Consider the following 21,433-nt stretch of genomic DNA (forward strand, 5'->3'; position numbering starts at 1 on the left):
ATGACCTCTGATGACTAGTAATTCTCCTGATTTCCTACGTTAAATGCACTTATTGTAAGTCACTTTGGATAAAAGCGTCAGCTAAATGACTGTAATGTAATGTACTTGTATGAGGCTACCTTTAAGGTGTTGACTGATAATAACCCTTTAACCTACGTCCTCACAAGTGCCAAGCTTGATACCACAAGCCCCAGGTGGCTTGCTGCCCTATCAGTATACAACTTTGATGTCCACTAAAAATCTGGACAGCTTAATGCTGATGCAGATGGGTTGTCTTGTCGGCCTCAGGAGGATGAAGAGCCGGTGAAGTTGGATCAGAAAATATCCAGTCTTATGGATCGTGCTGGCTTGTCCCCAGAGGAGTTTGATGTCCTTGATGGAGACGCTGTGGATACTCTGTGTATGCGTCACAGTGTGAAAGTCCTTGCAATCTCAGAGGGAATTGCAGATGCTGAGTATGAGATACCTACCATTGAAACTCTCTTATGTAGCAAGGGTGCTGTCCCTGACAACCTGGAGGAACCGCTCCAATGACCAGGCCAGCCAACACTCCCAGGAACATCTACAGGCGACTGGCAGCAATTACAGAGAGAGAATGAAAATCTGGCCCATGTTAAAGATATCTTAACCAGTGATCTAGACAGTGACACAATAGATAAGCGGCTCAAACAGCCAGAAGTGGTGAATACTCCTGCGAGAGAAATCTAAACTCACCTTAGTTGATGGGATGTTGTACCGCAAAACTTTTAATCAGAGAGGTGAAGCCTTCCATCAACTTGTCATGCCTAGTGGTTTCAGAGAAAGAGCTTTCCAAGGTAACCATGATGAGACAAGGCACATGGGACTTGAGAGAACCTTGGAACTAGCTAGAGTTATTTTTTGCTGGCCAAAGATGGCTCAGTACATTGAGGAAAAATGTAAAGCCTGTGAGAGGTGTGTGAGGAGAAAGGCCAGAGCACAAAGGGCAGCCAAACTAGTCAATATCAAAGGTAGTGGCCCCCTTGAACTCGTTTGTATGGATTTCCGGACCTTAGAACCTGACTCCAGGGATACTCGAAACATACTGGTCATAACCGATCACTTTACAAAGTATGCTCAAGTGTACCCAATGAAAGATCAGACAGCTAAGACTGTTGACATGGTGCTGTGAGAAAATTTCATGTCATTATGGTTTTCCTCGCCGAATACAGTGATCAAGGCGCCTGTTTTGAGTCAGAGGTAGTGACAGAGTTGTGTAAACTTTCTGGGATGAAGTCTCGCACCACTTCATACCACCCAAGAGGTAATCCTGCAGAGAAATTTAACCGGACCTTGCTTTGCTTGACCTCCTGGGAACTCTGGAAGACAAGAGAAAGGATGAGTGGAGGAAGTATGTCCGGCCCCTAGTGCGTGCGTATAATTGTATTAGAAATATTCAACAGGAGAGGCACCTTTCTTTCTAATGTTTCGAAGACAGCCCCGCCTTCCGATTGTCCTTTGTTTTGGCATTAGTCCACAGGGCCACAACCCAACAACACATTCACATTATGTATGGGAGCTTAAAAAGAGACGCAGACATGCATACCAACTAGCTTATAGAAATGCAGAGAGAAGACAGCTAATGAACAAAAGATGTTAGGATGCCAAAGTGACCACTCTGCCCCTGGAAGTGGGTGACAAGGTCCTTGTAAGAAACCTGAGCCTGAGAAGGAAGCACAAATCTCTGACAGGTGGGAAACTGTTGTTCACATTGTGGTCATACAGCTTGATGAGAATATTCCAGTCTATGCGGTAAGGCATGAGGATGGAGAGGGCAGAGAAAGAGTTCTGCATATTCTTTCCTTGTGGATTCTTGCCTGCAAATTTGGAAATACAAAGTGAGGATGCTGTTCATAGTGTACCTAGTCAGGTTTCCACGGCAACTTATGGGGAGCAGGAAGTCCAAGAATCCCCATTTATTAGGGAAGTGGGGGTATGAGAAAACAGAGACCTCTCAACCCTGATGGAAGAAGAGGACTGGGAAGCTGATTATATGCCATCTCAAGCCTCTGAGAGTGAGATGTTAGAGACACAAAGTGAATCTCAGTCGCAAAGCTCCTTGAATCCTGATGCCTGTGAGTTTAGTAAAAACACCTCAGGGTTGTCAGAACCTGAAAATAGTCCATCCCAAACACAGAGTAGCCCACAGAGGAGGTGAGCTCCCCCGGACTACCAGCTTGGTTTCAGGTTTACTTGTAGGCAGCACAGTGTCAGTCCACCCGGTTATCAAACACTGCTGTATAGTTTTTTAATATCTTTGCAGAAGCAGATTGCAGGTTTAATGCATGCCATAGAGAGACAGACTGACGGGGACGCCAGATTTTAAGTGGGGGAGGATGTAACCCAGCAGTTACTTAAGTCAGTTGATTGCATGTTAATAGGTACACTGTCTCTTTAAGACTCCCGACCGTGAGCTCAGCTTTACGACTGTAGAGTGGGGATCTCACAGCGACAGAGTTCGCGGGTTCACTTGACTAAATGAGAGAAGAAGAAGAGAGACGACCTAGTCAAGTGTTGCCAGCGTCTAGCCTTTCTTGTTGTCAGATCCCCGCTCTCTGCCATGTTTTCCTGCTAGGTGAGCGCTTGTATTGTACCTGCATTTGTTTTGTGAAAAGAGGTCATTGTCTCGTGTGTGAGTAAATGTTCCTTTTACCAAGTCAGAAGACTAATCGCTAGCTAGCTGCTAATCGCTAGCAAATTGCTAATCGCTAGCTAGCTGCTAATCGCTAGCAAATTGCTAATCGCTAGTTGTGAATTACTACACTTGACTAAACGAGAGAAGAAGAGAGGACTCGGCCCGGTGTTGCCGGCGTCGAGCCTTCCCTACTGTCAAGGCACCGCTCCGCTCGCTGCCATGCTTTCCTGCTAGCTGATGGATGGGGCGGAAGATAAGATAAGACAAGGTAAATGATTTAAAAAGAGAAGGAAAAAGGTAAAAACAAGGACAAACAACATTTAGAATAAGTGAGGTAGTAAAAATAAGTGAGGTAGCAAAAAATGGTAATGAGACAATAAAAGATAGCAGCGGCTTTTAAAGTTCAAAATGGTGCATTGCACATAGTCGTCCATATTTCAGCGGCTTTAGTACCAGTTGGTCCTCAGCAGGTGTATGGGTGGGTGTGCGTGGGTGGGGGTGTGTGTGTGTGTGTGTGGGGGGGGTGTGGGTGGGTGTGTGTGTGTGGGTGTAGGTGTGTGGGGTTGTGTGTGTGTGTGGGGGGGGGGGTGATGGAGGCTGCAGCTGTGGGGAAGAGGCTGTTCCTCAGCTTGTTAGTCCGGGTTTTGATGGTGCGGTATCTTTTCCCTGATGGCAAGGGAACAGACAGACAGACAGACAGACAGACAGACTGACCTGGGTGTGTTGTGTCTTTGCTGAGTTCGCCCATTTATAAGTCATAACGTGCAAATTATAGCAGAAGATATTTTATTTTATTTTATTTCTTTTGTACGTTTACTTGAAACAAAGGGTTGACGTTTATTTGAGGGAGGATACGTTTCAGTTCATTAGTTAATTATTTGGACTTAGGTAGCATACTACTACCAGACTACTACCATACTACTACCAGACTACTACCAGACCCTGGAATAGTACTCCTGTTACAGTACAATTTAAATCTGGTCTCATCTTGATTTATTTCTATTTAAAAAGAGGGACAAATAGATACTTGGTTACATTTTGACTTTAAAATTTCGTGTGTTACCCTCGTAATCACGGCTTCAAAGGGTAAATCTGATACAAGTGACGGTGATGCACCGAAGAAGAGGAAAACGACCACGACTGAAACGAAAGTGGAAGAAATAACGTGGCTGGGGAGGTAAAACACTTCCACTTACCCGGTGAGGTGGGGAGGGGAGGGGAGCCCCGAGTGGGCTCTCCTTTCTGGCGTCAAACGGCCGGCCTCCGCCGGTTGCGGGACAGTGGCAGGTGGAGAGTGTAAGAAATGTTTTTTATACCTATACACACATTCTGTCTCTCAATTATAAACACTGTACTGTAGTTAGACTTATTATTATTGCTGCATTATTATATTTATGGTGGTTTAGGTAAAATATATACTATACATGAAGACAAACATTTGAATAGTTGACGCTAGATGGTAACTGTTCCGACTTACATACAAAGTCGACATAAGAACAGACTCAAACGGAACTCATTCATAACCAGGGGACTTCCTGTATGGTCAAGTCAAGTAGGTTTTATTTGTCCCCAGTGGGGCAATTGTTGTGTTGCAGCAGCAACATTTAAACACACAAACACTCTACAGAACACATAAGGCAAATATATACAAATAAACATAACATGTGGTGAGGAGAACACAGCCAACGAGAAGCAATGCAACAGTAAGCAGTGTTTATCAAGGTGGAGCTGGTATTACCCCTTACTGTTGGAGTTTAGCAGTGAAATGGCTGAGGGAATGGAGTGTTGGTATCTGTTGGTTTTGACTACTGTGTATTTATTTTTTTTTAATAAATTTATTTCTGATTTTTCCCTTTTTTCTCCCAATTTAGTGGCCAATTGATCCCTATTTTAATTCAAACACCCACCCTCGTATTGCATGCGTTCGCCAACTGCATCTCTCCGGCCGGCAGTCTCGAAGGAAAGCGCCTCCCCACTTTCGTGACAAGGCGAATCCAAGCCGAACCACTGTTTTTCCGACACACACAGAGACGCATTCACATGACGAACACAAGCCAACTCCGCCCCCCTCCCGAAGACAGCGTTGCCAATGATTGCTGCTTCACCGAGGACTACTGTGTATTTAAAGCGGAAACCAGAAAGCAAGGTCTGAAACTCTAGGTGTGAAACTCTAGGTGTGAAACTCCAGGTGTGAAACTCTAAGTGTGAAACTCTAGGTGTGAAACTCCAGGTGTGAAACTCTAGCTGTGAAACTCTAGGTCTGAAACTCTAGGTCTAAAACTCCAGGTGTTAAACTAGGTGTGAAACTCTAGGTCTGAAACTCCAGGTGTTAAACTAGGTGTGAAACTCTGGGTCTGAAACTCCAGGTGTTAAACTAGGTGTGAAACTCTAGGTCTGAAACTCCAGGTGTTAAACTAGGTGTGAAACTCTAGGTCTGAAACTCTAGGTGCAGGGGCTGGGTGCTGTCAGACAGGATGGATTCTACTTTCCTTAAGATCTGCTTGTATAAATCAGACAGACTTTTCTTTTTTTTTTTAAATGTATTTCTAGTTTTCCCCCTTATCCCACCCGATTAACCCAATGACATATGGCCGGAACTCTTGTGGAATAACTCCCCTGGCTCACGTTTCCACAGGAAGGAGATAGGTGTAACACCAGCTTCCTTCAAACTCGTGTCAGCTGCTCTCGCTATTTTACACACTGAAGCCTCCTCGCATGGATTGCATCACCTTCAAGCCGCGAAGGAGGCGTAGGGAGAATGCTTTCGGTTGCGTGGCGTGGACTCTGTCCGTGACCGGTTACGGCGAGTCTGGGATACGAACCTCCCAGCCACATGACGAGCGGACTGCAAGAACAGGGGTTTATTCCCCTCGGCCACCAGAGCGGCCCTAGACAGACTTTTCTGTTGGTACCTGTGATGCTACTGCAGACCTTGATCACCTTTGTTCGTGCATTTTTCTGCTTAAGATTGAGAGAGGCATACCAACCGATAAAAGAAAAAGTAATAACCGACTCAATGAAAGATCTGTAGAACAAATTCATCAGGGACCTGTCAACACCCAACTCAGTCAGCTTCCTCAGACAAAAGAGGCGCTGTTGGCTTTTTTTTGCATAGCAAATTGGTATTACAATCAAAGTTCAGCTTGTTATCAATTATAGTGTCCAAGTACTTGTATGACTCAACAATTTCAACCTCATGACCATTAATCTTAGTGTTGAACGGGTTGGAGGAATTATGTCTAAAGTCAATACACATGTCTTTGGTCTTAGTCACATTTAATTCCAAAAAGGCTTCCTGACACCATTTGGAGAACCAGTCTATGACAGGACCATGGGACATTTCATTCTCATCTGCAAACTTCACATTGTGATGATTTATGAATGTATAGCGAGCTTAGCATTGCCATTTACATCTGTGCTCTCATCAAGTGCCAGAGAATAGTGCGTGAAATTGTTTGTTTTAGAGCACAACTGTGTGTAAATGTCGACTGACAGCTCGCGGATCCGTTCTGCCATTGTGTTTGGGATGAGACTGATGTTTCCGAATAAAGATGCCTTCTCCTGGCAAAAAACAGCTTTTGAACTGAAATGTGCTTACCACTTATTCCATGGGCCTCTCTCCATCACAGGCTCAGTAAAATGGACGACTCTTCAAAAATGTGTGGTCACATGACCAATTTTGTCCATGGTTGCCTAGAAACATGGGGTGGCTCAACTTCCCCACAGGCTCAAATCACCCCGCTCTCCCCTAGTTGTACTAGAAACACAAATGTAAAAAAAAAAACAACAACACTGAAGTAGTATGCAAATGGATACGCGGTCTGGATCTCTTAATAAATGTAAAACATAGTGCAGGCTGCACAAAACTGCCTCGCAGGCTGGTAGTTTGAGACCCCTGGTCTAAGGACAGGATGTTGTGGTGCTGTAAAGCCCCCTGAGCCTAATTTGTAATTTGTGATAATGGGCTATACAGATACAGCTGACTTTTAACAGTAAGGCAGAGTACAAATGTATGAATGAATTAATTGTTGATGGAAGATTTTTTTTTTTTTTTTTTGGACGGTGTTATAATGTGGCAGTGCTGAGCCCCGGACAGCCCCAGCCCAATTTGAACACACACACACACACACACACACACACACACACACACACATACAGGTATATATGACTTTATAATAACTTGCATACAGAAGAGCTACATTACAAAGCCAGCACGTTGAGGGTTGAATGTGTTGTGTTGAATGTGTTGAATGTGTTGTGTTGAATGTGTTTTGTCTTGTAACTGCAGCTGGACAGGACGGAGGTGATCAAGAGCAACCTGCATCCAGTCTTTGCTAAGGTCTTCACGTTGGACTACTACTTTGAGGAGGTCCAGAAGTTGCGTTTCGAGGTCTACGATATTCACGGCACACACAGCATCGGGACCCGCGACGATGACTTCCTGGGCGGGGTGGAGTGTACTCTTGGCCAGGTAGGCAGAGTCTGACTCACCTCATTTGTCTCAGCTGGTCTCTGAAACCCCTGCAATGCACCGTAGGACTAAACAAGGCCGAGCGAGATAGTAGCATGGAAGATTTGGAAGTAGATTCTGCAGTGGGACTGGTTTTGATTACAGCCTTTTATTCCACTAGCCTTTAAAGAACACTTTCAGAACACTGGACTGAGAGTCTTACCCAAGAGAGATTATTTCAGGATTCAGGAACAATTTATTGTCATTTCATTTACGTACTTGCATACACAAAAGAAACAAACTTTCGTTTCTCCCAGCCCACAGCGGTGCAACACAAACGATAAAAACACTCCAAAATTTCCCAAAAACGACACCAAAAACATACAAACGGAGAGAACAAAGCAAAAGAAAAGACACAACAGTCAACAACACAGTCCAGTCAGTGCAACACAGTCAGAAATTCCTCTGTCCAGAGAACGAACACCAGCCAGGATGACTGAGTCGGTCTGCATGGGCGAGCAGTTTGCTTAGCCTGCCCCGCTCCCATGTCCTGTCAGACCGCCCTCGGTCTTTCCTCTTCAGGCACAGCTCTGGGCAGGGCTGTGGTCCCTGGGCCCACCGGACGCAGCAGACCAAGCTCTCCGAGCCGATCCAGCGCCAGCTCTCCCAGCCAGACGCCTTCGACACGCCTCCCCGCACTCCACACGAACGCACAAATGCAGACGCAGACAAAAACACTGCACAGTTGACGCTAGGCGAGGCTGCTGCCAGACCGCCTCGGTGTTACCAGAACAGTTGGTCAGCATGGGCTAGCAGTTGGCTTAGCCTGCCCGCTTCCGCGTCCTGTCAGACCGCCTCAGTGTTTCCTCTTCAGGCGCAGCTCCGGGCAGGGCCGTGGTCCCCGGGCCCACAGGACGCAGCAGACCAAGTTCTCTCAGCCGATCCAGCGCCAGCTCTCCCAGCCAGTCAACGAAATCGATGATCACAGACGTAAATCCTCGCAAACTTCACACAATGACACAAACTCAGACATAGACGTGGACAAAGACACTGCATAGTCGGTACTGGGTGAGGCCGCCGCAAACAGGAGTTCGCGCCGCCATCTTCCCAGCGGAACATTTGACAGCAGAGTTTGTATTTGTGATGATAATTAGTGGAACACGTGTACACGTCATGTCTGTTTGCTCTACTGATTGATAGCATTAATGTACTGCTTCTGTACCGACATCGATGTGGTGCTGTAGACACAGAATGTTTGTTACTGACCAATACTTCCTCAGTTTATTAAAACAAAACTCTGGTTGTATTATTGTGTGGAAGATGTGTGTACATCAGCAGGGGGACTATAAGCCATAATGTTGTCCATGGTTTTGATTCTTCTGCTGTGTGAGTGATGTTTACTGTGTTTTCTGCAGATTGTGGCCCAGAAGAAGATGGTGAAACCGCTGTTGTTAAAGTACGGGAAGTACGCTGGGAAGTCCATTATAACGGTAGGTCTGATTCATCTGGATAGTGTCATGCCGCTTGAAGAAAATGAAATCGGTTGAGAAGCATACTTGATGCATTACAGAGGCTTTCCTAGTGTCGGTCTTGAAAAAAAATGTGTGGAATTTTTTTGTTTTTGCTGGATTTAGATATTTTCCCATTCAGACAGTTTTTGAAATCTAATGAATTTTACTTTGTCAAGTTAAGCTGTGGCGGCACGGTGGTGCAGTGGTTAGTGCGGTCGCCTCACAGCAAAAAGGTCCTGGGTTCGAGCCCCGGGCTAGTCCAACCTTGGGGGTCGTCCCAGGTCGTCCTCTGTGTGGAGTTTGCATGTTCTCCCCGTGTCTGCGTGGGTTTCCTCCGGGTGCTCCGGTTTCCTCCCACAGTCCAAAGACGTGTAGGTCAGGTGAATCGGCCGTACTACATTGTCCCTAGGTGTGTGTGTGTGTTGTGATGGCCTTGCAGCCTCTCCAGGGTGTCTCCCTGCCTGCTGCCCAATGACTGCTGGGATAGGCTCCAGCATCCCCGCGACCCTGAGAGCAGGATAAGCGGTTCAGATAATGGATGGATGGATGGATGGATGGATGGATGGAAGTTAAGCTGTTGAGGTTCTGGTACCACTGTGGGAATTGCAATAATGGCAGATTTCTCAATTACATGACAGCATCCAGCAGACAACTGTATTACATAACAAAATGCCATTTAGCAAATATATCAAATACCTGTGCTGTCATTGTTTTCATACCTGCTTTGCTGGAAATTTTCATACGTGGCCTGTGTACATAATGTCAATTTACCTCGCAGAGTAAAAGGACTGAAACAAGGACTGTGCGGTGATATATTCTCTTTCCTTTCAGGTACATGCTGAGGAAATTTCTGGTAACAATGGATATGTGGAGCTCTTTTTCTGTGCCAAGAAGCTGGATGATAAGGTAAGAATAATAAAAAATGGTAGAGATGCCAGCGTGGTTTATCATGAAACATGGTTTAGTACAGCGCCGACTGTCCCTCTGAAGACATGCTGGACTGGATGCGGTGGTGAGATGCTGTGTGAGCTTTGGTATAATAGCAGCTGAAGTATACAACGAGAGTCCTGTTGATGTTTTGTTGTTGTACTTACAAGTCCCTGTGCTTTTCCCATAACTCTTTGGGATACATCTAATTCCCAGAGAGTTCCATCAGGTCATCTGGATACAACGTTTATTGACAGAAACGTTTCATCATCATCTAAGTGACCTCTTCAGTCTCACCTGACTGCAGGTATACCCACCCTTATAAACAATACAGTGACTGCAGGTGTCCCCACCCTTATAAACAATACAGTGACTGCAAGTACCCCCACCCTTATAAACAATACAGTGACTGCAGGTGTCCCCACCCTTATAAACAATACAGTGACTGCAGGTGTCCCCACCCTTATAAACAATACAGTGACTGCAAGTACCCCCACCCTTATAAACAATACAGTGACTGCAGGTGTCCCCACCCTTATAAACAATACAGTGACTGCAGGTATACCCACACCTGCAGTCACTGTATTGTTTATAAGGGTGGGGACACCTGCAGTCAGGTGAGACTGAAGAGGTCACTTAGATGATGATGAAACATTTCTCTCAGTAAACGTGTCCGGATGAACTGATTCACCTTTCTGGGATTTCCTTCCCTGGATTATCGAGCATTTATCGAGACATAAATCTAATTATTTCTCTCATCAGCTCATCATTGCACCTTATGCCGTTAACGTCTTCAGTCCTTGTTCTTACTTTATGTGCCTTAAGATGCTGTGGCCTTGATTGCTTGGTCGTGCCGATTTGCCCTGTACAACATCAGGAAAGTTAGACCCTACCTGTCTGAGCATGCAGCACAGCTCCTGGTACAGGTTCTTGTAATATCATGTACTGACTACTGCAACTCCTTACTGGCAGGTCTCCCTGCATGCACTTGCAACTCTCTGCAAATGATCCAGAACGCGGCGGCACATCTGGTCTTCAACCAACCCAAAATAGCACATGTCACCTCGCTGTTCATATCCCTCCACTGTTCATATCCCTCCACTGTTCATATCCCTCCACTGGCTCCCAGTGGAGCTGCCCACATCAAATTCAAAACCTTGCCAACTATGGCCGGACTCGATGAAGCAGCAATAATCACACGAGTGCGTCTCTGTGTGTGGGGAAAAAGTGGTTCGGCCTGGATTCGCCTGGTCACCAAAGTGGCAAGGTGTCTCCTTTGAGACTGCCGGCCGGAGAGATGTAGTTGGTGAACTTATGCAGTATGAGGGTGGGTGTTTGGATTAGAATAGGGAGCGATTGGCCACTAAATTGGAAGAAAAAGGGAAAAATTAGAAAGAAATGTAACTTATCATCTATGGAAGAGAGATGACAGACAGGTTCTGAATATGAAATTTCAGAACCTGAAGGCTCAAGAGTATTAAACACTGCAGCGGGGAATTCTCTACCCTGTGTGCGTTTATTTCCATTTGCAAATCACACAAATCTGATCAGGAAATGAACCATGACATTATGCAGTGGTAACAGGGAAAACCTCCACGTGGAACTAAATATACAAGATCCTGTACCTGGCGTGTTGTATCTGATTCCTGCTGCACCTCAGTCTTCTCCTCCTATTCAGTTTTTTTTTTGTTTTTTTGTTTTTGGATTTTTCCCGTTTTTCTCCCCAATTGTGTTTGGCCAATTACCCCACTCCTCCGAGCCGTCCCAGTCGCTCCACCCCCTCTGCTGATCCGGGGAGGGCTGCAGACTACCACATGCCTCCTCCCATACATGTGGATTCACCAGCTGCTTCTTTTCACCTGACAGTGAGGAGTTTCACCAGGAGGACATAGCACGGGGGAGGATCACACTATTCCCCCCAGCTCCCCCTCCCCTCCAAACAGGCGCCCCAACCAACCAGAGGAGGCGCTAGTGCAGTGACCAGGACACATACCCACATCCGGCTTCCCACCCACAGACATGGCCAATTGTGCCTGCTGGGACGCCCGACCAAGCCGGAGGCAACACGGGGATTCGAACCGCCGATCCCCCTGTTGGTCGCCGTATTGTTTCTTGGCGTTACTCAGGGTCCAGGTCTGTGCTCCTTAAACCAGGTTGTGTGTTTGTGTGTTGGTCAGCAGGCACGGCTTGCATGCTGATTAGTTTGTACATCTCTCCATGTTGGACCACTACTGTTCAGCACATATACGAGAGGCTCCCACAACTCAAGCAAAGTTAATTGTGGTATATTATGTTCCAGGAAAAAAGACAATTGCTGAGTTTTGTCTTTGTTTTCCTCCCTCGTGTCTGTGTGAGAACAGCTGATGAATTTGTTTTCCTCCCTCGTGTCTGTGTGAGAACAGCTGATGAATTTGTTTTCCTCCCTCGTGTCTGTGTGAGAACAGCTGATGAATTTGTTTTCCTCCCTCGTGTCTGTGTGAGAACAGCTGATGAATTTGTTTTCCTCCCTCGTGTCTGTGTGAGAACAGCTGTTGAATTTGTTTTCCTCCTTCTGTCTGTGTGAGAACAGCTGATGAATTTGTTTTCCTCCCTCGTGTCTGTGTGAGAACAGCTGATGAATTTGTTTTCCTCCCTCGTGTCTGTGTGAGAACAGCTGATGAATTTGTTTTCCTCCCTCGTGTCTGTGTGAGAACAGCTGATGAATTTGTTTTCCTCCCTCGTGTCTGTGTGAGAACAGCTGATGAATTTGTTTTCCTCCTTCTGTCTGTGTGAGAACAGCTGATGAATTTGTTTTCCTCCTTCGGTCTGTGTGAGAACAACTGATGAATTTACTGACCGCTGGCTCTGTGCTTGGAGCCTAACCATGTCACACGTGTATGGACTAAGTATGGACCAAGTATAGCAACTGAAATTCAGAGTGGCAGCATCCAGGTAGCGTGGCAGTCTATTCCGTTGCCTACCAACATGGGGATCGCTGGTTCAAATCCCCGTGTTACCACTGGCTTGGTTGGGCGTCCCTACAGACACAATTGGCCATGTCTCTGGGTGGGAAGGTGGATGTGGGTATGTGTCCTGGTTGCTGCACTAGCACCTCCTCTGGTCGGTCGGGGTGCCTGTTCAGGGGGGAGGGGGAACTGGGGGGAATAGTGTGATCCTCCCACGTGCTATGTCTCCCTGGTGAAACTCCTCACTGTCAGGTGAAAAGAAGCGGCTGGTGACTCCACATGTATGGGAGGATACATGTGGTAGTCTGCAGCCCTCCCCGGATCAGCAGAGGGGGTGGAGCAGAGGGGGTGGAGCAGCGACCGGCATAGCTCAGAAGAGTAGGGTAATTGGTAATTGATACAATTTGGGAGAAAAAGGGAGGAAAAAAAAGAAAAAAAGAAATTCAGAGTGGGCGTAGTGGTGGCCAAGAGGCAAATATAATTGTTAGTCCTGTTTTTATTTTTGTCTGCATAATAAATGAATTTACTTGTACATGGTTTGGTAGTACTGCTCGCTGTTTCACTGCAGGGTTTCACATATGGTATGCTCAGTAAACATCTGGGCTCTGGAGCGATGTGGTGGTGATGAGCTGATGGTGATGTTGTGGTGATGAGTTGATGGCGATATGGTGATGAGTTGATGGCGATGTTGTGATGAGGAGTTGATGGAAATGTGGTGATGATGATCTGATGGCGATGTGGTGATGATGAGCTGATGGCGATATGGTGATGAGTTGATGGCGATGTTGTGATTAGGAGTTGATGGAAATGTGGTGATGAGGAGCTGATGGCGATGTGGTGATGATGAGCTGATGGCGATGTGGTGATGAGTTGATGGCGATGGTGTGATGAGGAGTTGATGGAAATGTGGTGATGAGGAGCTGATGGCGATGTGATTAGGAGCTGATGGCGATGTGGTGATGATGAGCTGATGGTGATGTGGTGATGATGAGCTGATGGCGATGTGGTGATTAGGAGCTGATGGCGATGTGGTGATGATGAGTTGATGGCGATGTGGTGATGAGGGGTTGATGGCGATGTGGTGATGAGGGGTTGATGGCGTTTTGAGGCTGCAGCATACGTTTAACATAAAATATTCATTCAGTCATCATCCGAGCCGCTTATCATGTCAGGGTGGTGGGGGGCTGGAGTCTTTCTCAGCGCTCGTTGGGCAGAAGGCGGGGAAACACCCTGGACAGGTGGCCCATCCCTCACAGGGCAGGTGGCCCGTCCCTCACAGGGCAGGTGGCCCGTCCCTCACAGGGCAGGTGGCCCGTCCCTCACAGGGCAGGTGGTAGATGTGTGCGTCCTGGAGGCCGTCACCAGCAGCTAACTGCAGTGTGTGGGCAAAGCCTTGTTGACGCTTAGGGCTTCTTGGTGAGCATCTGGTCCACAGTGTGAAGCGAGCGGTGATTGTGTGCTCTCCACAAGAGGAAGATGATGAAGTCACTGATGAAGACCATCTGGACAATAACACATATACAAAGATGTTTTTATTGGATTGTAAACAACAAGCAATACTTACGAAGATTTTAAAACCAGTGCATGATATAAGTCAGATTTACATGATATAAGTCAGATTTACATTAAATAAGAATGATAGAGGAACATGACATATAATCTTATTCCCAATCATCCCCCACCCCTGCCCACCCCCACACCACTAGCCCCATTTACAAGCAAGGATGCGCTGTGGAAGAGGGTATATCTCATCCCTGGAGTGAAACAGGAAAGTGCTGGAAGTCGGGTTTAGTGTTTAGAAAAGAAAGAAAAGTAGGTAAATCAGTAAATAGTAGACGGGGGGGGGGGTGGAAACTGGTAGACTTTCACAGGTTATATTACTGACATAAATAAAAACAAAAGCAGGAAGCAGAAGAGAATGGGGCAGCAATTCTTCAGTTTGGCTGGAGATTCTTAACGTATTCTAGGAAAGGTCCTCGCCTAACCCCGTGGTCGCCCTGTTTGGCACCACTGGCAAGGATGACGTACCCCTGACCCCATCCAAATGCCGCACGTTGTCCTTCGCTTCTCTGTTGGCCAGGCGTGCAATGTTGCTGAGGTGGGAGGATGCTGCCCCGCCCACCCACGCTCAGTGGCTGTACGATATTCTGTCCTGTCCAAACCTGGAAAAGATCCGCTACCCGGTCTGCAACTCCAAGGACAAGTCTAAAACATGTAATTTAAATTAGCCCTTTGTATAGCATGGTTGTTTGGTAATGTTGCAGATATGTGTATGTCTGCATCATGCTAATATAGTAATATAATATATCATGGTAATGTAGTAATATATAATGCTAATATAGTAATATATCATTCTAATATAGTAATATATCATACTAATATAGTAATATAATATATCATGCTAATGTAGTAATATAATATATAGTACTATAATATAATATATCATGCTAATATTGTAATACGATATAATATATCATGCTAATATAGTAATATACAAACCCCAATTCCAATAAAGTTGGGATGTTGTGTAAAACATGAATAAAAACAGAATACAATGATTTGCAAATCCTTTTCGACTTATATTCAATTGAATACACTACGAAGACCAGATATTTCATGTTCAAACTGATAAACTTTATTATTTTTTGCAACACGTTCCAAAGAAGCTGGGACAGGGGCAACAAAAGACTGGGAAAGTTGAGGAATGCTCAAAAAACACCTGTTTGGAACATTCCACAGGTGAACAGGTTAACTGGAAACAGGGGAGTGTCATGATTGGGTATAAAAGGAGCATCCCCGAAGAACGGCTCAGTCGTTCACAAGCAAGGATGGGGTGAGGTTCACCACTTTGTAAACAACTGCATGAGCAAATAGTCCAACAGTTTAAGAACAACGTTTCTCAACGTACAGTTGCAAGGAATTTAGGGATTTCATCATCTCCAGTCCATAATATCATCACAAGATTCAGAGAATCCGGAGAAATCTCTGCACGTAAGCGGCAAGGCTAAAAACCAACACTGAATGCCCGTGACCTTCGACCCCTCAGGCGGCACTGCATTAAAAACCGACATCATTGTGTAAAGGATATTACCACGTGGGCTCAGGAACACTTGGGAAAACCATCATCAGTTAACACAGTTGGTCGCTACATCTACAAGTGCAAGTTAAAACTCTACCATGCAAAGCCAAAGCCAGATATCAACACCACCCAGAAACACCGCCCGCCGGCTTCTCTGGCCCGAGCTCATCTGAGATGGACTGACGCAAAGTGGACAAGTGTGCTGTGGTCTGACGAGTCCACATTTCCCATTGCTTTTGGAAATCATGGACGTGGTGTCCTCCGGGGTAATGAGGAAAAGGACCATCCAGATTGTTATCAGCCCAAAGTTCAAAAGCCAGCATCTGTGATGGTATGGGGGGGTGTTAGTGCCCATGGCATCATGGGTAACTTGCACATCTGTGAAGGCACCATTAATGCTGAAAGGTACATACAGGTTTTGGAGCAACATGTGCTGCCATCCAAGCGACGTCTTTTTCAGGGACGTCCCTGCTTATTTCAGCAAGACAATGCCAAGCCACATTCTGCAGGTGTTCCACCAGCGGGGCTTCGTAGTAAAAGAGTGCGGGTACTGGACTGGCCTGCCTGCAGTCCAGACCTGTCTCCCATTGAACATGTGTGGAGCATCATGAAGCGCACAATACGACAACGGAGACCCCGGACTGTTGAGCAACTGAAGTCGTACATCAGCGAGAATGGGAAAGAATTCCACCTACAAAGCTTCAGCAAGTAGTGTCCTCAGTTCCCAAACGCTTATTGAGTGTTGTTAAAAGGAAAGGTGGTGTAACACAGTGGTGAACATGCCCCTGTCCCAGCTTCTTGGGAACGTGTTGCAGGCATCACATTCAAAATGAGTGAATATTTGCAAAAAAACAAAGTTTATCAGTTTGAACATGAAATATCTTGTCTTTGTAGTGTGTTCAACTGAATATAGGTGGAAAAGGATTTGCAAATCGGGCTGCCCCCCGAGTTCACTACAATATAATATATCATGCTAATATAGTAATATATCATGCTAATGTAGTAATATAATATATCATGCTAATAGAGTAATATAATATATCATGCTAATAGAGTAATATGATATAATATATGCTAATGTAGTAATATAATACATCATGCTAATATAGTAATACGATATAATATATCATGCTAATATAGTAATATTATATCATGCTAATATAGTAATACTATACTATATTAGCATGATATAATATAGTAATACTATATCATATTAATATAGTAATATATAATATATCATGCTAATGTAGTAATACGATATATCATGCTAATATAGTAATACAATATAGTATATCATGCTCAGGGGTGCACATAATTTTTTTGGTCTGGTTCTCAAAGGAGCACCTGAGGTTCTTGCTTGGTGCTCACCTTTTTTTAAATGCATTTTTCCATGACCCACCCACCTCACAAAATGAACAAAATATGAGGGATACGTGGATAACATTACATGTACTTTAATTTCAATTGAAAATTAATAAAAGCAGTAGGTTACAACAAAATGTCTGTTCTTTAAAGTGCCATACATGTGACTTTCAAATGAAATGACTGCTCTTCAAGTACTGAAAACTAAATATACAAATGACTGCTTTTTCAAACACTGAAAACCAAATCAAACTCACAACAGATACTGCTATTTAAAGCCCTGAAAGTTCTGTTATCCTACAGGACATCATCGTCATCTTCATCACTCCCCTCCAGACTGTCTTCCTCTATTTCAAAAACACCAGATGTACTAGGCCTGCTCCTTTCTCGCTGCTTCAGCCTACGATTAGCTGTTTGCATCCACAAGTCTACTGCTGGCTTTGGGTCAAGGGTTTCTGTTGTGAACTTCGATAAGTGGATGTGCATTAGAGATGAGAGGCGATAGGCTGACAGGCAGGATCTGTACTTGTTTTTTATTATATTCAGGTGTGAAAATCCCCTCTCACATGCAGCACTGCTCTAGGGCAGTGTAAGAGACAGCAGAAGGACTTTCTGAATGTTGGATTAACTGCCTGGGTTGCTGGTGTTCACTACATTGACTAGATCATGCACAGAGGAGGCTGCCAAACGTTTCCCAGCTTGCTTTAAACGCACCTACTCTCTTAAAGTTGAATCTTTGTCAACATGCATGCTGGCCTCATATTTCTCAAGGATGTTACTAAGTGTTGTGTTGCCAAAACTGTGGAGGTCTTTCATTTCATTAGGCCAAGTTGTAGGATCAAACATCAAAAAGTGATCACATGACTTGAGGGATTCATATCTGCTTTCAAATTCATGAATTAAAGCTCTCAACACATCAATCTTATCCTTGTCAGCTTCAGCATGTGCCACAGTCTCCTCCCTGTACTTGCCCTCACTGCCCATCAGTAGCGTCAACTGTCCAATAGCAACCATGAGCTCATCTTTGCATCACCAATAGTCAGATTGTCTTTCTGGAACCTGAGGGAGGTGAACTGTAAAATGTTCCCAACATCAAGCATGTTGGCTAGGAAACAACGAAAACGCTCTGTGCAGATATGTTTTAGGCTACTGTCATCACTTGTTGCCACTTGGATCTGAATGGCTGGTAACATTCTCCATATTTTAAACAGTCTCTTGTCTCCATGCAGACCATCTGATGTTGTGGAACTTACCTAGTTTGACAAAATCAATGGCTTTCTCCTCACATATCTTTTGTAGTTGTGCAATTCGTTTTGCACCCCCTTTCTTTAAGTAAAAGCTTAGCAAAGTGATGATAGATTTATTAAATGACTCACAGTATGGGACCGCACGATCAGCTGATTTAGCGCAGTTCTCCAGCGTGTGGGCGGTGCACAGAATATGCACAAGGGAATCCCCGATATCCACCATCTGACGTAATTTGGGAACGACCCCGTTGTAAACTCCAACGTTGACAGCTGCTCCATCACTGCATACCGACACCAACTTTGTCTTCCACTCCGCTAAACCACAATCATTGAACAGTTGCACAAGTCCATCCACTATGTCCTGTGGTGTTCGGTTGGCCCCCAGATTAATTAATCCAAGGAAGTCTGAGCTGTATTCTCCGTTGCGGGACACAGAAACAATGTACACAATTTCCTGCTCCGTTTTTGTTATATCTTCGGATCCATCGAAAAGCACACCCCAAAATTCAGCTGCTTTCAGTTTTTCACTTAACTCTGAACTTGTTGTCTGAGCGATGCTCTCCGTGATGCGGGATCCCCCTTCTCGTGAATGATAAGCAGTCCTGACGTTAACTCCTAACCTCTTGAGAAGCGGAATATCCTCCTCATATGAACGCACAGGACGTGCGTGTTTGGCTTTGTGAAAGGCCAACCAGAGCATGTTTGTCAGTGCCTGATGTTGTTCTTCCGTCAGTCGGTCTTGCCACGTGTCGAGCGGGCCGCCGGGTCTCTGGTCCTGGCTGCGCCTGTTAGCAATAGCTTCCGCTACTTTCTGGTGTTCTCTGCAGTTTACATGCTTATCAAAAGCTGGATGGCTGAAGTTTTTCATCCCCATATAAAAGTGGCAGTTTCTGTCCGCTAATGTGGGATTTTCCCGACATAGTTTACACCACATCTCAGTGCGGGCGTCATCTGTTTGAAGCCAGCCGATGTCCTGCAGCCATTTCTCTGAAAACTTACGCTTTGACTTTGGTTCTGGTTCAGTATGGCGTTTCTTTGGTGGAGGTGGAGGAACACCAAAGAAATTACTCAACGTCGCTTGCTTCTTTGACATTTTGGAGAAATTAGTGGCTCATACTATAGCTTTGGCTAAAAGCAGTGGCTCATACTCTGCACTGCAAAATGTTTGGTACGCAAATGCGCAGTAAAACACTTGAATCTGGTGCTCGTTGAATATTTTAAGTCCGCATGCGCACCTGCGCACCACTTATGTGCACCTCTGATCATGCTCATGTATCACCACTGCTGGTTCTTACATGCTACTGGTTCTTACATGCTGGTGATCTGAGGATAAATTCAGCAGCTGCTCCTTTTACAGTAGTTCCGCTCCCCTCCAGTGTCTCTGGACTTCATGATTTACAGAAGACTCTCTGAACCTGCCAAAGATATCAGCCCTTTTCTTGGGGTTTAGTCATACTAGTGTTGAGTGATTCATTTCTATTTTTGAGGCCATAGTTTGGTGTCCATCTACCTGTGTAGGAGAGCTTTTGCTCATGACCACCATTTCTCTTCACCAAGGCAGTTTTTCCTTGATTGTGATGTTTTCTCATCACTTTTCGTATTGTTCCCTTGGCCACACCAAATATTTAATCAGTTCTGATGATCCGGTTCTGATGACACTGGGGTGCTGACTGTTTTGCTTCTCTGGAGCTGTGGTATATGCTGCATGTTGCTGTGGAAGCTCACATGTATGAACTTGGTAATAGGTCTTTTACAACTGACTGCTGCTTGGCTTTAATGTGACTTGCTGGTGTAGCTGAGTTTGTAATTTTGATTTATGTACTTCAAAGTTAAAGTCCTTTTTCATGTCATGTTTCCATTATCCCAGCCCCCATGCACAGAGAGATGAAACAGGAAGTAGAGCGAGGATGAAAAAAGCTGAGGGGGGGGGAGATGGGTAACGGGTTCGGGCTGAATGAGAACTCGTCAGTGTCGAACAGTTAAGGGCAGACTAATTACAGAGCTGCTATCATAGCATGTCTCTGTCTGGCCTCGTAATGACTTCAGAAACCCAATTATCCTGAAAGACATCATTTTAATGGAGATCACTTTCATTATTTACTCTATTCATAAATCAGGCCCTTTTCCACACTGTCCATCAGCCACTTGTCTGTAGCAGTTTATCTAACGGAGGCGCTGGGGACCGAGTCCTCACAGCAGACTCTTCCATAAGCTCATAACAGCCACCAAGACACCATCATCATCATCATCATCATCATCGACATGTCAGCGCCATACTGCGAAGAGCATAAATACTCCAAAACACTATGATGCTGTAGGCACTCCAACAGAGGAGGAGTGACAACATGTAAGGCAATTAAAAGAGGAGGAGTGACGTCACATAAGGCAATTAAAAGAGGAGGAGAGACGTCACATAAGGGAATTAAAAGAGGAGTGACGTCACATAAGGGAATTAAAAGAGGAGGAGAGACGTCACATAAGAGAATTAAAAGAGGAGGAGAGACGTCAGATAAGGGAATTAAAAGAGGAGAAGAGACGTCGCATAAGGGAATTAAAAGAGGAGTGACGTCACATAAGGCAATTAAAAGAGGAGGAGTGACGTCACATAAGGCAATTAAAAGAGGAGGAGTGACGTCAGATAAGGGAATTAAAAGAGGAGGAGAGACGTCACATAAGAGAATTAAAAGAGGAGGAGTGACGTCAGATAAGGGAATTAAAAGAGGAGGAGTGACGTCGCATAAGGGAATTAAAAGAGGAGGAGTGACGCCACTAGAGAATTAAAAGAGGAGGAGTGACGCCACATAAGGGAATTAAAAGAGGAGGAGTGACGTCAGATAAGGGAATTAAAAGAGGAGGAGAGACGTCACATAAGAGAATTAAAAGAGGGGGAGAGACGTCAGATAAGGGAATTAAAAGAGGAGGAGTGACGTCACATAAGGCAATTAAAAGAGGAGAGACGTCACATAAGGCAATTAAAAGAGGAGGAGAGACGTCACATAAGAGAATTAAAAGAGGAGGAGTGACGTCACATAAGGCAATTAAAAGAGGAGGAGAGACGTCACATAAGAGAATTAAAAGAGGAGAGACGTCACAAGAGAATTAAAAGAGGAGAGATGTCACATAAGAGAATTAAAAGAGGAGTGACGTCGCATAAGGGAATTAAAAGAGGAGGAGTGACGTCGCATAAGGGAATTAAAAGAGGAGGAGTGACGTCACATAAGGCAATTAAAAGAGGAGGAGTGACGTCACATAAGGCAAT

General features: G+C 45.1%; 1 protein-coding gene across 2 annotated transcripts in view; it reads left to right on the top strand.

Annotated features, from left to right (window-relative positions):
* cpne7 (copine VII) overlaps nucleotides 1-21,433 on the top strand; it is a 103,499-nt gene that overhangs the window by 11,386 nt on the left and 70,680 nt on the right. The window contains exons 2-4 of one of the 2 annotated variants that reach the window (XM_056278127.1): nucleotides 6,942-7,124; nucleotides 8,519-8,617; nucleotides 9,413-9,520. In XM_056278127.1, coding sequence (XP_056134102.1) covers nucleotides 6,942-7,124; nucleotides 8,519-8,617; nucleotides 9,413-9,520 — 390 coding nt within the window. The remainder of the gene's footprint in view (nucleotides 1-6,941; nucleotides 7,125-8,518; nucleotides 8,618-9,412; nucleotides 9,521-21,433) is intronic. The other variant, XM_056278128.1, reaches the window with a different exon arrangement.

The sequence above is a fragment of the Lampris incognitus genome, chromosome 4, assembly GCF_029633865.1.
Source record: "Lampris incognitus isolate fLamInc1 chromosome 4, fLamInc1.hap2, whole genome shotgun sequence".
NCBI lineage: Eukaryota > Metazoa > Chordata > Actinopteri > Lampriformes > Lampridae > Lampris > Lampris incognitus.